Source organism: Thermobia domestica, chromosome 8, assembly GCF_964235325.1.
Source record: "Thermobia domestica chromosome 8, izTheDome1.hap1.1, whole genome shotgun sequence".
Lineage (NCBI taxonomy): Eukaryota > Metazoa > Arthropoda > Insecta > Zygentoma > Lepismatidae > Thermobia > Thermobia domestica.
This window is the reverse complement of record NC_137461.1, coordinates 119238705-119256817: the sequence shown is the minus strand read 5'-3', so window position 1 is coordinate 119256817 and position 18113 is coordinate 119238705. Positions and strand designations below refer to the sequence as shown.

General features: G+C 39.4%; 1 protein-coding gene across 1 annotated transcript in view; it reads right to left on the bottom strand.

Annotated features, from left to right (window-relative positions):
• Positions 1-15351, bottom strand: part of LOC145692276 (uncharacterized) — a 32754-nt gene extending 17403 nt beyond the window's left edge. The window contains exon 1 of the mRNA XM_081767573.1: positions 14940-15351. Coding sequence (XP_081623699.1) covers positions 14940-15351 — 412 coding nt within the window. The remainder of the gene's footprint in view (positions 1-14939) is intronic.
• Positions 15352-18113: the final 2762 nt, after the last annotated feature.

Below are 18113 nucleotides of genomic sequence, written 5' to 3'. Positions count from 1 at the left end.
TTAAAAAAACTGACAATTGATGCTTTTTTGTTTCATCAGTTGCTTGGCTATAGGCCCGTACCCACATGGGGACTAGGGGGCCGGGCTCCTCTAAAGTTTTACTGTCCCCCTAAAATATTCACGGTAGGCTTGCAAATGAACTACTATAATATAGTGATGAACTATCATATGGTTGGATCACCCCCCTAACTTCTACCGCCCCCCTCATATTTTTGGGCTGGCTACGGGCCTGCTTGGCTACATATCAACACACACAATGTTTAGTCTTAAGGGACCGTCCACATATTACATAACGCTATTTTTGACCAATTTTTACCCCCTCCCTTTCCCTTGTCACACTTCGTAACGCAAGGCTGAACCCCTCCCCCGTTCGTTACATAACACCTTTGTATTTCTGTTTTTCACCAATCTTGCTTATTTTGGGAGTTATTATAATAAAACACTATTTTTAATGGGAGAACTTTTATTACAAAATGCTTTTATTCTGAATATATTTGTAGTGTTTTTCGCCAATAAAGCAAATACCGGTACGTATTAGAAAATGGTAGGATGGTAATCATATTTTAACCCCATAAGATTGCTTAATTAACAGTCCTAATTCTTCAAAACAGCATACTGTCGTTTTCCCAAGGAGATCACACCTATCCTTTTCGGTCAGATGATGACAATGAGGAAATACTGACAAGGAAGATGAAGGTGGAACAGGATCTAAAGAACTAACATTGACCTCTTTTTCAGGGATCCAGGATGCTTCGTGCATTTGAAGTTCGCCAGTGTCGACGATGCAAAGTTCTCTTCCTCGTCGACCACAGATTCGAAGTGGCTGTGAATGTGGAGGAGGAGGGACATCTCGTTTGTGAACAAGCTTTCGAGCATCTTTTTTGGACTTCGGACTTAAGTTTACCTCTTTTCATATTCTTCTTGTCCTAAATCAGTGCGAGAATGCGAATAAACTCAATTTCTTCAGAAATATTCAAATTCAAAAATAATAAAAAAAATAGTACGAATTAGGTTTTTAATATCTTATTTTGATCTACAAATCCTGGATCGTTCCATCGCGGAAAATATAATTTCACGAAAAAGATTTGCTTCTGTTTCCCATGCAAAACCCCTTAGAAGAATAGAGTGAGTAATGATTCGAATCAAAGGTTTCAGATAACATTCTTAAAAATAGCAATACGAGTGGGGACATGAGGGCATTTTCAGGCGGTGGTTACGATCATTAACAACTAACTCCGAAAAAGCATGTTCCCTAAATCCAATGCTGCGATAGCGACAAAACGGAGTTTTATTGTATTGTAATACATGCAGGTTTCGCCACCATTTATGCTGGTGTCTAGTGTGTCTTCGAATCTCTTCTGTATGATTCCATGGTGTTTGGGGTCGCTGAGATGAACAGTAACACTTTCGATGCCGTTTAAATTAAAATTTAGTCATGCAACTTGGGGAAGGAGAGATGTATATAAAAATGATCGAAAATGACCGATATTTGTGTCGAATCCATAGTTTGTGGAGTCCGTAAGTTGACGGTGACAGTTTTGGTTCTATTTATATCCAAAATGAAACGTATTCTCCCCGTATGAAGAGTATTCTAGCTAATTTATAAAAAAAGAAAAGACTGAATAAAATTATTTGTTTAAAAGATTGCATATAAATCTGAGAATAAAAATAAAAATACAACAGAAAAAAGTGTAACGTAACAAAGACCTAAATCCCCTCCTCCCCCCTTGTCAGGCTTTGTAACGCAAGGCCGAACCCTCTCCCCCTTTGCCGCGTTACGTAATATGTGGACGACCCCTAAATGTGTCTTAATCACATATCCGTTAGATACAGAACAAATAAAGACATTTTAGTTGTTCTACTGACAGTCAGTACATATAGTGTTTTTTCTTGAATGACCCTCGTGCACATTTCGGTTGCACACAGAACAGATCCAAGGACGTTTTTTTTTTTTTTTTTTTTTTTGTCATCAATTTGAGGACAAATAGCACATCTCCTCCTTTTAGCTGGAGAATCTGTCTGCGGACGGTCTTCATTGATGTTCCCACCAGTTAGTCGTAACAATGACTGCCGAAGCCTACGAGAAAGTGTCTCGCATTCGCTCCTTAATTTTAGGTGATCTTGAATGAGGGTCATCCGAATACTCCTCATGAAGTCTCGCCTCTGAAGCCTTCTTGGTTCTTTGGAAAGATGGTAAACAACAAGAATATTTAAGCATGCAACGTCCAATATTCTGTAGAAAATTGCAAGAAACCACCTTCTGCACGATCTTGCTAGTTCGGAGTTCTGCACACACCTCCGTAACACTTCCCAAGAAAACCACAGAAAAAATGTAATGCAGAAAACAGATAGCGCAAGTACTATCCTGGAGAAAATTTCGACCCCAGAGGTCCGAAAACATCGAAACAACAAAGCGCATGGAAACGAACACCTAGTCGCTACGAGATCTCAAGATCAACTGAAAATTGCCTCCATTAAGTTTTACGTCCCACGAATATGCCGGCTAGGATAAAGGAGACAGTGATTATGAGAAATAAATGAAATGGTGGAATGAAGAAAGTGGAAAGAAATGGGAGGACACCGAGAAAACCCACGCACACGGTGCTTATCCAGCACAAGATTCACTTTGCGTGGGCTCGGATCGAACCCAGGACCCCATGCACCAGAGGTGAACGCTCTACGACTGAGCATGGGCATGAAAAGTGGAAGGGCATCGCGAACGAATCTTGTGTATGCAACTTCTACTAGGAGAACTTATAAGAGTAAGACGGAAAAGAAAGACAGGTAACATACTGTATGTAATAAAGTTAGAAGTTCATATTACAGTAAGTTCAATAATGAACTACAAAGTGTGAGTTTTGAATATATATCCTAACATAATACATATTTATTTTTACATAATATCTTACGAGAAGTTAAATCCCAAAACTTCCGTTGCATACTCCACAGTGTAAAGACAAAAAAAGTGTGATTATAATGTGACAACTTTGTATATACAATTCCACATTATGTAATAATTACGAACATCCAAATATGTGGATTCTGTCAAAGTATTCCAATGAGAATGTTTTTTTTCTTCTTTCTTTTCAGTCTTACACTCAAATCCATTATGATGATTTGGCGCTGTTCGCGCTAATTGTTAAAAGTGTTGGTTACATCATGTAATTTTTATTGACTTAAGCCACAATCTTACTAAAGTCCGCGTTAATCACTGATATATATATATATATATATATATATATATATATATATATATATATATATATATATATATATATATATATATATACAGGGGTGCCCATCCCCCCCAAAGCTGATGGCGCACTCCCCCCAAAACTAATAATCTCTTCCCTCCTCAAAACTCAAGTCCTCTAAAAACAATTGCCCAGTGTAGCAGTAGTTTTTATAGTACTAATAATTGTTATTTTTGTTGTTGTTTTTACTTCCTGTAGTAGTATTATATAATGCTTGTAGTAGTAGTAGGGGCGGTAGTAATTATAAAAATGGCATTACTTTTATTAGTAGTCTTGGTAGTGTACAATACTAAATATGTTCTATAAGGATATTGAAGGGTATAAAAACTTCTACACCCTGTGTATGGCACAGGTATTCTTTTTTTTACAATTAGTAGTATTATTTTTTTCTTTACAAAATATTGATATAATTCCCTTGTACATGAAAAGTAAGACGCAAGTTACAAGTTATTGAGTTTGATACCAAAAGAAAAGGTTGTCCTCGAAATTAACCTACAAAAAGAAGTGATATCCAACAAAAAACATTCCTGTAAAAGAGCCAAGTACGAGTGGCCTTAAAAAGAATTGAAATCACAAAAATAGGCGCCAAGTTCTGGTGGACAACAGTTACAAACACTCAAGGAATCACTTTCAAATTTAGATTTGAAACTTGGCTATTGTCTGTATGGTTACCATTAGCTCACAATTATGTCAAACTACTTTATAATTTTCAACAAACAACATAGGCAAGTTTCAAATCTAAATTTGAAAGTGATTCCTTGAGTGTTTGTAACTGTTGTTCACCAGAACTTGGCGCCATCGTGCGCGGTACTTCATTCATAGAGTTTCTAAGCAGGGGGTAGGGGGATTCATTCTCGAGATTTAAAAAAAAATCGCATCGTGTTCCAATGTTATTCTGACGACAGCAAAATTACTTATTCGACATTAGAGTAAAAGTCTTCCCCAATTTTTTTATTCCCCCATTTTTTTTCTCGATGGCACAGCTTGCGCCATTCATTCCTCCTGTGGGCGGCCCTTCTCTCTTAAAACAAACCAACCTTTCCTTTCATACGGCTACTTGCGCGGTACTTCATTCAATGAGTATAGAAGCAGGGGGTACGGGGGTTTACCCCGGAAAATTTTTGAAAATTAGCTTCTCAAAATCGTGTTTTAATGCTATTCCGACAGTAAAATTGCTAGTTCGAAAGTAGAGTAAAATCCCCCCCAAAATTTTTCTCAATGGCGCAGCTTGCGCCATGCATCCCCCCTGTGGGCGGCCCTGTATATATATATATATATGTTATTATCGTAGCCGTAACTGTTGCTTTAACGACTAGCGCATGAGCCTTTTCTGTACGAGAGCTCGAGTTCGAGTTCCACTTTAAACTGTAGATCTACCATCTACGTCTCATATAATCTCGGTTCTCAAGAAGAAAGCTAAAATTCACGTTTTGTTTGATTTGGTTTCGTCTCTCTCCCAATTACATAGGGCTGATCTCAAAACAGATTTGTAGTACTCTCTTCAATTGCCATCAAGCGACATAAAAATTAGCAGAGTATTTCTTCTGAATCGAGACCAGAAACTACTTTACGAGACAAGAGGAGACGGGAAAAACTTTTTAGATTATCGAGACGAAAGAGAAATAATCCTCTTCGAAAATCGAGACGAGACGAGAATTCTATAAAAATTGACGAGACGAGAAAATCTTATTTCTCGTCTTTCTCGTGAGGAACATAGTATATTTGGGATTGAATTATGGTCCTCACATCAAATTTAAAGGCTGTACTACTGAGCCATCAATCTTCTTCCTCCCTAGTGACACGGAAGACTTGATTTGAACGTTTGTGTACTGTTCCGCACGAGACGAGATGAGAAATAAAGTTTTCTCCTGTCGTCTCTTAAATTAAGTGTTGGATTCTCGTCTCGTTTTGATTCTCGAAGAATTATTTCTCTTCTCGTTTTATAAATTTATGCCTTGGCTTTCTTCTTAATTTTATCTAGAAATTATGAGAATGCTTCCGAGTTACGAGAGTTCCACTAAGAGTGTAATATATCAATATTTAAATCATATGTAGTATTGAAGTATATTATGTAATAACTTACGTATCTTAAAATGTTGATAAATACTCTTCATTGTCTGTGCTCTTGGGTTTTCTCGGGGTTCTCCCGTTTCCTCCCTTTCTTCATTCCAGCATTTCATTCATTGGTATACGGACAAAATCTCGCGGCTGAAACATCGCCGCCCAAAATCTCGCCGGCCAAAACCTCGCGGGACAAAATCTCGCCGGGCCAAAACCTCGCGTGGCCAAAACCTCTCCGCCCAAAACCTCGCGTGGCCAAAACCTCGCGGGACAAAATCTCCCCGGGCCAAAACCTCGCCGCCCAAAATCTCGCCGGGACAAAACCTCGCCGCGAATGAAACTTTTCTTTAAAATTTACCCAATGTGTTTCCTAATATACAATTCCACATTACAAATAATAATAATGATAATAATAATAATAATAATAATAATAATAATAATAATAATCAAAACATCGTGTGCGTGGGCTTTCTCGGGTTATTTCCGTTTCCTCCCACTTTCTTTATTCGATCATTTCCTTCATCCTGGTCATCTACGTCTCCTTTAACCTATAGGACATAATCAAGGGACGTCGTAAAAACTCATATATTATTTCATACTTTCATAAATATTATTAAATTTTTATTAAAATTTTAAGTTTTTGGATGTTCCAAAGTTCACGAAACTAACCTCGTTAGTTGTCATTACTTTCCTTATGCAGACTTTCTTTCCCTATAACCAGTTTAAAAACATCCTGTCGCCCTACCTTCACATTGAAATCCTCTAATAAAGAAATAGAATTTTCATATGGTATCGCGGGACTTGGTCAAATACCCGTGATACTTCTTCTGAAACAGCGTCTTTTATACCGTCATTCTTATCATCTGTTGGAACATTTACATTTTGGTCAGGCGAGATTTTGGGTATGGCGAGATTTTGGCCCGCGAGGTTTTGGCCCCGCGAGATTTTGACCCGCGAGGTTTTGGCCCCGCGAGGTTTTGGCCAGGCGGGGTTTTGGCCTGGCGAGATTTTGTCCCGCGAGGTTTTGGGCGGCGAGGTTTTGGCCAGGCGAGGTTTCGGCCTGGCGAGATTTTGGGCCGCGAGGTTTTGGGAGGCGAGGTTTTGGTCCGCGAGGTTGTCGCCGCGAGGTTCTGGCCGCGAGGTTTTGTACCCAAACCCATTCATTTCTCATCATCACCGTCACCTCTAGCCTAACCGGCATAAGCGTGGGACGTAAAACTGAAAGATTTCATTTTACTCTTCATTGTGTTCGTACAACCACTGTTATAAATTATGAACTTTTATTATGAATGATGTAATATTAAAACACTGGTATCTAAGACTTCGGATGAGACTTGATAAATATCTTGTCTCAAAAATTAGACAACAATTGTCGTTTCTCGCCTTGTCTCTAACTTGGGCATACACTTCTTGTCTGAACTCTTATTAGAACATACACTTCTCGTCTCGTTTCCGAGACGACACGAGAAATTTCTGTATCCTGCACATTACTTTTTTGCTTCTCCAAATACTAAATTTCTCAGTTACCTTTCATGCCACTTGTTTCCATTTGTTTGATTCATCAACTATTTAAAAGTTAAACTGAATTTAAATATTTCTCTTTGAAGTGTAATCTCTTTCTAATCAGATATGTTTTATTTAAACGAAATATTCTCTATGCGATCTAGCATGATGCAAAGATTTTAGAAGAACCCGTAGTTATAAATCCTACTAACCTATTATCCTCTTGAAATTTTTGTCAGAAATATAATTTCTAAGATTTTTTTTATATATAATACGTATGTTTTCTATTACCATTATTCTGCGGACAATAACAATTTTAATGTGATAGCATTTAAGTTATATATATATATATCTTCTTAGCACTTAGTGCGTATCATTCAAAATTACTATATACATGGTGTTTCAAAACAACACCGAGAACGTTCGGGAGCTGATTCCTGACACTAAGATAAGACAAAAAATATAGACCAACCTGTGTGCACAAATGCTTCCTTTGAGTTATAGACTGCCGAAAACGCGAAAAAATGAAAGTTAAAGGTCCAAAACTATGGGACCTACCGTAGTCGGGTCAAGACTTAGCTTAGGATCTAATATGTGCACTATCCAAATATCCATGTTTCAGAATCCTGCGGTACTTCCGCGACATTTTTTATAGAGGTTGTTGGTGAGTGTTTCAAATTATATGCCCGTAGCCAAATTCCTTCTATAAAATTTGTTGCGGAAGTACCGCACGATTCTGAAACATGTATTTTTGGATAGAGTACACGCTAGTTCCTAAGTGAAGTCTTGACCCGAGTAGGTCCCATAGGTTTGGGGCTATGGACCATTAAAGTTCATTTTTTCATGTTTTGGACAGCCTATAACTCCGAAAGGAAGCATTTGTGCACCTAGGTTAGTCTATACTTTTTGTCTTATCTTGGTGTCAGGAATCACCTTCCAAACGTTGTCGGTGTTGTTTTGAAACATCCTGTATATATATCATGATTTACAAAAATGTCTGTAAAACGGCTTGTTTCTTTAAAAAAAACTCTCGTGTTGAGCTAGGTGTCTCCACCCAGCACATTGTGCGCCTGCCTATCACTACTTTGTGTGACGTCACTCGCTACGGTGAAGGGCTTCTCTTGAGATTGTCTTGCCTTACCCCAATGAAAATCAAACAATATTTTCGCAAACAGCCACAGCTGGGGGACATAGAGTGGCACAGAACGCACACAGCTCGCTGTATAGCTGCAAATACTTAGAACTATGAGACGTGAGACCCATGGACAACTATAGTTGCTCTCTTGTTACAAGGCGTTCAGTCAGGGAGACAACTTTGGTCTTGGTTGCCTCGCACCTACCAAGGTCAGTTCCTGCGACGGAAGGAAACAACAGCAACATAAAACTACTCTCTTCTGTTTACTTTTCACGAATATTTGTCACCTTCGTGGGTACGGGTCACGTACTGCGTAGATTTAAATTATATGTTTGTCAAGAATATATTCCCTATAAAGATATGAGTACTGAGAAAGAAAAAAACATGTAGCTATTTTTGTTCTCCTTTTTCTATTAGCCAGTGGAAGTGTGTTTGAACACCCTTCTTGTCATGGGCGGCGATTAGGGGGGCAAAGGGGGGCAGTTGCCCCCCACCTTTCTGAAATGGCCTATTAATGTATATGGTTTCAACCAGGGAAATTTGTATATTAAAATTGATATACAAATATTCAGATCATGTCTTGCCCCCCCCCACTTTTAACGTCCAATCGCCGCAACTGCTTCTTGTAATTAGTTAAGATTCACTTCGTCTTTTTAGTTAACCTTTGGGTATGAATAACACCGGGACAACTCGTGGTTATGATAGTGGCGTATTTTCGCGCCCGAAGGATTACGGAAATAATAAGTAATGTAGACTCCGATGCTTTTGAAACGGACAATGAAGGTAATTTGTAGGAAGATTCTAGCATCAATTTATGTGACACGCATCTACCTCTATATATTTCGAAATACTGGGTGATATCAATAAAAATAAGTAACTACTCCTGAGAAGTCCTGCTCGTGAATCGGAGTAACTACAGCTGGAGTAATTTCCTCCCTCAATGGGTGATATCAATAAAACGGAGAAGTTACTCATTATTCCCAATTTTGTAGTAGTTACTCGCATTGGTATCAATAAAAAGAGAACTGAGCACTAGTCGTCTCGGCTGACCTCGGAGAAGCCCCGCCCTTTTGAAGTAACCACACCTCTATTCTCGAGCCGAGTAACTACTCCGCGTTTGTTATCAATAAAAATCAAAGACTCTTCTGTGATGCTAGTAACTTCTCCAAATTTGTGGAGCAAGCTAAATAGGTGACTCCGTGCGAAATATGGCAGAGTATATGATTGTTTTACTACGTAGAAAAACTTATAAACTGCATAGAAATGTTGGAAATGGAGATTACAAAAAGCATTATAAGTTTATGAAAGAAAATGGGTGATATCAATAAAACGGAGAAGTTACTCATTACGCCCAATTTTGAAGTAGTTACTTGCATTGGTATCAATAGAAAGAGAACTGAGCACTAGTCGTCTCGGCTGACCTCGGAGAAGCCCCGCCCTTTTGAAGTAACCACACCTCTATTCTCGAGCCGAGTAACTACTCCGCGTTTGATATCAATAAAAATCAAAGACTCTTCTGTGATGCTAGTAACTTCTCCAAATTTGTGGAGCAAGCTAAATAGGTGACTCCGTGCGAAATATGGCAGAGTATATGATTGTTTTGCTATGTAGCAAAACTTATAAATTGCATAGAAATGTTGCAAATGGAGATTACAAAAAACAGGTTCATGAAAGAAAATGTAGAGTAGTTAGCACAACATTTTTTAGGAGAATCAACGGAAATTTGAGATGGTGCACTACGTAATGACGAAAAGATGCGGGTTTTCTTGCTTTACGTGAGTGATCCGGGATTCCAGGTCTGAATGTTAGGGGATTCTGTTGTGGCTCAAAGTACTGTGTCTATGACTACTACAAGTGTAATGGATGCGATTATTGCGAAATATGAAAATTGATTGTTTCCAGAGGTGTGTATAATATTCAAACAGCAAAGGCAGAGTGGCAAGAACAATATACATTTCCGGGTGCTATCGAAGCACTTGACTATACACACGTGGCAATAAAGAAACCTAGTATTTTGAAGACGAATACGCTAATAGGAAGAGCTCCTTCGTGGCTAAGCGCATAGCGTACATGCGTTTGACATGAGAGACCCGCGTTCGATTCCCGGCGGGAGCTCATATGGTTCGGATTCCACGTTGATCAGTGGGTCCCGTCTCATATAGCCTCGCTACTGAAAAGGATATTAAACTCAAAATCAACTCAACTCAACGCTGATAGGAAGGGTGTATACATGAGAATGTATATTTTTTATGCCAAGGTGAAAGGGGACACATATGGTGTGGAAAACGCAAACAGATGGACGTGCTTTATGACGTGACTGGCTGGACTATTTAAAAAAGGAAACAAAGGGGCCAAGTGTCTGATTTCGTTCTTAAAGACAAACAATCTTGGACAACACGTGATATGCACTTATCGTGCTAATCTTGATATTGCTGGATTCCAATCAACATCCATCAGTTCCAAGAGGTTCGTGTTTTTTTTTTTTTTTATGCTCACTCAGATATTAAAGATTCTCTTTTGGATTTGTGTCTCATTTGTAGATGTATTTCATATTTCGTTGCATTTCACTGTACTTCCTTCAAAGCTTCGGCTTTCCTTCGTTTACTTTCTGCTAACTGTGACTTTGAAAGTACCACTGAAAACTCTTTTATAATATCCACAAATGCACTTTGATTGAAGCTGTCGTTACTACTTGTCCCTTCCATGGGGTTTAGGATACTGCGCCATAAGTTACCCACAACGAAATGACCGCCCAACAGATGGGAGAAATGAGTAACCACTTCTTTTATTGATGCGACTCAGTGCTACGTGCAGAGGAAGCGCGAGTAAACGTTCATAAATCTGGAGTAGACTAGACCTGAGTAGTGGCTTGTTTTAATGATATGAAATTGAGGGAGAAGATTATTCCAGGTGTAGTTACTCCGATTCTCGAGCAGGACTTCTCAGGAGTAGTTACTTATTTTTATTGATATCACCCAATGTAGAGTGGTTAGCACAACATTTTTTAAGGAGAATCAACCGAAATTCGGAGAATCAACCCGCATCTTTTCATCATTAAGTAGTCCACCACCCCGAATTTCGGTTGATTCTCCTTAAAAAATGTGCTAACCACTCTACATTTTCTTTCATAAACTTATAATGCTTTTTGTAATCTCCATTTCTAACATTTCTATGCAGTTTATAAGTTTTTCTACGTAGTAAAACAATCATATTCTCTGCCATATTTCGCACGGAGTCACCTCTTTAGCTTGCTCCACAAATTTGGAGAAGTTACTAGCATCACAGAGGAGTCTGATTTTTATTGATATCAAACGCGAAATAGTTACTCGGCTCGAGAATAGAGGTGTGGTGTCTCCAAAACGTCGGGGTTTCTCCGAGGTCAGCCGAGACGAGTAGTGCTCAGTTCTCTTTTTATTGATACCAATGCGAGTAACTACTAGAAATTAGGGAATAATGAGTAACTTCTCCGTTTTATTGATATCACCCACTGTGTGGTATACAATATACGGAATTCAAGATGGCTGCCATGATGTACACTAAATCATTTAACGCTGTTTCTACACCAATGCCAAATTGTAACATTTTCGTTTACTCCGTTCATGCGTCTCTTTGTTACTGCCCTGTCACAATACATTTTTTCTATTAGATACATATGTCAAACATAGCATTCCCTGTCCCAAACAGATAATGTGTAAAAAATAAGTTCACATTCTCATTTGGGAGAATATTCAAGCCTAGGTTGAAGTGTAAAATCATAACCTTTTACATTTAAAACAATATTGTGTGATATGCAATATGGCGGAATTCACGTACTGCGCAGATTTAAATGGTACGCTGTGTCAAGTATATATTCCCTATAAAGATATGAGTACTCAGAAGGAAACATCCACTCCAAATCAGTGCGTCTACGCATGTCGTTATTATTGTTCTGTCCCAATGACCTGTATACAGATCCACATATGTCTTCTCACAGCAACATTATACTAATCTTTTCCACAGAATATTTTTCATTCTATACTTTGATCCAGGGGTAGAAATGAAATTTTAGAACTAAGGGGAAAGTCAATAATAGATAGAGTTTGATTAGGCTATGTATCAAGAATACAAACTCAGACAGTCGGAAGTTCAAACAAACTTTAATGGAGAACGACTTAAGCAATAGCGATTGTTGCAGAACAGTCAACAGCCAAACAAAACTAATTTCACCATTCAAATTTCCTATTTGTTACTAATAACTACAGATATTTTTCCTTCTTTTGCACAAACACTTCAACTTACTAAGGGGATACTTTCCCCTTGTGCATGCCTGATTTCCACTGTTGCTTTCATCTCAGGCTTTTTACACGTGGACCGTATTTACCGGGCAATTTTGACGCTGGGCCCTTTTGACTCGTCTCTTTTTGTCGCGGGGCCCTTTCGCTCGGACCTTCTCCACGCTGGGCCGTTTTGACTCAGGCCCTTTTGAGGCGGGGCCCTTTTGACCCTGCCTCTTTTGACGCAGGGCCCTTTTAACTCGAGCCCTTTTGACCCGGGCAATTTTAACGCGGGGCCGTTTCTACTCAGGGCCTTTTGTCGTGAGGCCCTTTTACCCGAGCCCTTTTGACCTGCGCTCTTGTAACTCGGGGCCGTTTCTACTCGGGCCCGTTTGACGCAGGGCCCTTTTGACTCTTGTCTTTTTTTCTCGCAGGACCCTTTTCACCCGGGACCCTTTGACGCAGGGCCGGTTTGACTCGGACACTTTTGTTGCGGAGACTTTTGACCCGGACCTTTTGGCTAAGGCCTTCTTGTAGCGGGGCCCGTTTTGACATGGGTCCATTTGACATAAGGCCCTTTTTAGTCGGGGTCCTTTTGACTCGGGATCTTTCGACGCAGGGCCCTTTTAACTAGAGTTCTTTTGACCCGGGCCCTTTTGATTGGGGCCGTTTATACGGGGGCCCTTTTTTCGCGGAGACCCTTTCACGCGGGCCCTTTAGACTCGAGCCCTTTGGTCGTCGAGATCTTTTGACCCCGGGCCGTTTAGACTCAGGCAGTTTTGTCGTGGAGTCCTTTTATCCGGGCCCTTTTGACCAGGGCTCTTTTCACGCAGAGCCGTTTTTACTCGGGCCCGTTTGACGCAGGGCCGTTTTGCCTCGGGTCTTTTTGTCGCGAGACCTTCTGACCGAGCCTTTCTGACTCGGGCCTTTTTGTAACGTATCCCTTTTGGTACGGTCCATTTGACGTAGGGCCTTTTTGACTCTACCCCTCTTAACACGGGGCCCTTTTGAATCTGGTCATTTTGTCGCGGAGAACATTGGACCAAGGCCTTTTTCACGCTGGGCTGTTTTGAAACGGGACCTTTTGAAGCGGGGTCCATTTGACCCGGGCTCTTTTGACGCAGTGCCCTATAAACTCGAGACCTTTTGAGCCGGATCATTTTGACCAGGGATTGTTTTGACTCTTGCCTTTTGTCGCGGAGACATTTTGACGCGGAGCCCTTCTCACTCGGGCCCTTTTGAGCGGGCCCTCTTGACCGGGCCTCTTTTGACCCAGGGCCACTTTGTCGCAGGCCCTTTTGACCCGGCTCCTTTTGACGCGGGGCAGTTTGGACTCGGGCCCTTTTGGCACAGGGCCTTTTGTCGTGAAGATCTCATGACCCGGGGCCGTTTTTAGTCGGGGCCTTTTGTCGCGGGTGGACATTTACCCGGGTTATTTTGACCGGATACCTTTTGACCTGGGCTCTTTTCACACGGGGCCGTTTTTACTCGGGAAAGTGACGCAGGACCCTTTTGACTCGGGTCTTTTTTGTCGCAGGACCCTTTTGAGCCGGATCCATTTGACGCGGGGCCGTTTTGACTCGTTCACTTTTGTTGCGGAGATCTTTCGACCAGGTCCCTTTTCACTCGGGTCTTTTTTGTCGCAGGACCCTTTTGAGCCCGATCCATTTGACGCGGTGCCGTTTTGACTCGTTCACTTTTGTTGCGGAGATCTCGTTTTGACACGGGTTCATTTGACGCGGGGCCCTTTTGACGTGGGCCCGTTTTGCCTTGAGCCCTTTCCTCGCCCTTTTGTCTGGCCCTTTTGACATATAAACATATATATAACGCAGCAGCTGAAATTCCTGGGGCAGGCGGTGGGTATGAGTAAATTGATTATTAATCGATCCCTGGCGCAGTAAAATTAGTTACGCTACTGGTCATATCTCTTTCTTTCTCTTCTCTCTACATCGTGTCTGGAGATGAATGTTCTGACTAATAGGCTACAGCGGCGATTTTAAAAAGTAAGAAGATATATGCTACCAATTATAAATTTTATGAATTTAAACAATATATATAGGGCAATAAATAAAAAAAACTTTATGTGGGCCTTTTGCCACCCCCTCCCGTTGGAAAAAATTCTGCTGGTGTTAGTGATTATCATGTTGCTTAGTTACTGTATTATATTGTGCTATACACACAATAAATACTTCTGTGTTTTATTTAATAATAAGAACCTTATTTATGTTTATTACGGCCCTTGCTTGACAACAGCGAAACACATTCACGCTCAGTGTAATTAGATTCCATTCTCAAATAAGGTCAGTGAAGCGAATGAAATAATTCACGCACAAATTTAGGACTTAGAAAAGCGTTCTGCGAACATGTCGTAGGAAATTTCTGAAGAGTAAAAAGCGCTAGTAGCAATTGTTAGCAGTTATTAATTTAACATATAAGACAATAAATTGAAAAACTGAGAATACGAATCTTTTTAGAGATGGCAGTGTACTGACGGTTCAAATCTGTGCCTTTACTCCCTATACCTACGTTATTTCCCTAGTCAAAATAAAAACTCTTCAAAATTAATCACAATTTCTTATGCAACCATCCCTTCCTTGGTGTACTGCGCCGTCACATACCCGTCACGGCGATGTAAAGGCACTTTTGGCGACGAGGATACAAGTATTGCCGCTTCGCCACGCAAAGATGCCTTCAAATATTGAAGCTTTTGCGCTCCATTCAATAATGCATTACTGCCCACGGATGCCACGAAAAGATCCCGAAACGACAACCAATCTTTTAAAGAACCATCAAATGTTGGTAATTCCAACTTCGGTAATCGCACTTCACTCACTTTTGAACAGGTTACGTTTTCATTTGATGTTGATGAAACACTTTCTGATTGCTTCATTACCACCAATTTATCAATTAATTCGTCAACTCTGTCTTGCATTGTTTCTATTTCTTTGTCATACGTATCAAATGTCTGTTGATCACAAGTTCTTGTAAGATCTAACACAAGTTTTTTACAGTCATCTGCTAGTTGATTTGCCTTCTCTATGTACGTATTCACTAAAGCTTTATTGAAGGACTCACTGTTTATTTTATTCTCCAAGCGCGTTATTTCGCGTTTGGTGACAGTTTTGGAAGCAACTAATTGTTCCATCGTTGGTCACTTTTCACTACACGGCTAAACAATCAACGGAGGGGGGGGGGGCGGTGAACGAGATACAGGCAGTTCAGCGGTTGCACAAATTACGCTGGTGTTCTTTACAATTTCACTTTTCTTTCTTCTTCGAACACTACTAAAAAGACAGTACACATATATACACACAGTTCAAAATATTGCTCTGTTTTTAGCCTTTACGATTTTTTGTAACAGCAAAATCCGGCTTCACTAGGAGGACCAAATATTCGGGATGCATGCACGAAAGCATTTCCCATTATTTACTAAACCTTCTCTGCGCCTCGCTACTTGTTGTTTGTTTAGAGGAATGAATCGGAACCTGGTTAAAATATAGCTAATTTAATTAACAAAATATTTAATATACACTAGTGGACACAGGTATGTACTGTATGTGAAGTTCTCACTGAATGTTTCATTGCACCACAATAGTTCGACACAAGACACATCCACCACATACGTTTCGACTGTCTAAAAAACACACACACACTGCCCTTCGTGACGGCTCATGTTCACTTTCTACAAAAAAAAAAAAAAAAAAAAAAGGGGGGGGGGGGAGAAAAAGGCCAGCCTCCGAGAGCGAAGGGAGCCAAGGACACTGACCATAGCCTGGCATCTATTCTCTTACGTTATAGCTGTTCAGACTAAATATTTTGTAAAAGAAAAACAATACACTCAACAATGGAGAATAACAAAAGAAGTGATTTAAGATAAGAAGTTCTTATCCGAAAATGTGTCAGTACTGAGCTATAGCAAGATAGAATAAAAACGAATAGAACTAGAGAACGAATTGTCGGGAAAGGTCGGGTCAAAGGAAATAGTTAATGATGGGCACGAGCGAGTTCAAGCGAGTTTTTCTTGAAACTCAACTCGACTCGAAACATACATCTTTAACTCGACTCGAGAACTCGACTCGAATTTGGGTCGAGTTTCGAGCCGAGTCGAGCCAAAACGAACTAGATCGAGCCAAATCCTGTGAGTAGTTTCAAGTTCCCTTTTCACTTATTCTACATAGACAATATACCGTAATTATTATCAATGTTTCTACTTCCACTACAACTTTATTATTATTATTATTATTATTATTATTATTATTATTATTATTATTATTATTATTATTATTATTATTATTATTATTATTATTATTATTATTATTATTATGAAATTCTGTATTTAAACTTGAAAGATAGGCGGTTTGTTTCTGAATACTAAAAACTAGTTGACTGCCGACTTCGGTAGTCGTGAAATCTAGGACGCAAGGACATCATTCACGAGGTTCTGGGTTTGAGTTCCGGATGAACAAGTATTCGGGCTTTGGCCAAAATTTGTTAAAAGTTATAGCATACCAGACAAATATGTTTAAAACTGCTCTGCCTGGGTTTAGGGTTGTCAAGGACTTGAGCGGCTTGGCTCACAGCTTATTCAATATCAAGCCGAACCGAGAAGTAGGGATGCGCAGTAGTCGAGACATGTCTCGAATCTCGACTCGATTCGAGTAGAGACACATTTTGTAAAATTCGAGTCGAATCGAGACCGCTCGTAAAAATCTTGATTAGACTCGAATGTCTCGAAACTCTTCCCATATTTTTAAAAATAATTTCGAAGAAACTAATCACTCAGAAACAACAATTATATATATATATATATATATATATATATATATATATATATATATATATATATATATATATATATATATATATATATATATATATATATATATATATATATATATATATATATATAAAAGAGAACGTACAAATCCTTTGTCCGCTCATCACGCTAATACGGCTGAACCAATTTCTTTTATTTTTGGGGGGTTATTAGGATTTGGACCCTAGATGGTTTTTATCATATCACTTTAATTTTCAATTACCAGTGTCTTGAGATAATTGACCATTCAGGTGTCCATAACGTACAAATCCTTTGTTAGTTCATCATAGGTATAAAAATAAACGTATGTATATGCAACCCGCATGACCGTGTCACTCGGCGGGTTAACATAAATGACAGGCGTTATAATGGTTTTTATCATATCACTTGAAAGCGAAAAAGTAAAAATTATCTAAGTAACAAAGTTTATTGCGTTCGGGGGTGACCGCAGCGAAGCGGGGCGGGTTAACATAAATGACAGGCGATATAATGTTAACATTTACTGCAATCTTCTATGGTTTTTATCATATCACTTGAAAGCGAAAAAGTAAAAATTATCTAAGTAACAAAGTTTATTGCGTTCCGGGGTGACCGCAGCGAAGCGGGGTGAACGCTGCTAGTATATATATATATATATACAGTGGGAGATCCAGGATATGATCGAGGAGGGCTAAACTATAGTTTGCCGCTTTATCCAATGTAAAGCAAGATTGAAGCCTATTTTATCCAGTGTATACCTGAGTGTGAAGGGGGCTATAGCTCCCCTTGGATCCGCACCTGTACACTGTAAAAAATAATACGTCTATAATACAATAATAAATAGAATAGTACCAGCAGTGCCCCCCGAATACTAGTGTGCCTAGTGTTGTAACATTTCCTTAAATTTTGAACCGGCTGGTAAAAAAACATTTTTTTCCGGTTTCTCTCCCGAAAAAATTGGGAAAATAACAAAAATCTTTGTATTAGGTTAGTTTTACTAGCAATGGAACAGTTATTTTTCGAACGCGTGAAAAATGTAAATTGAGAAATTTCAATATTGTGAATATTTAAAAAAAAGAAGCATTCGAAAATAAAACTTGTAATTATTCTTG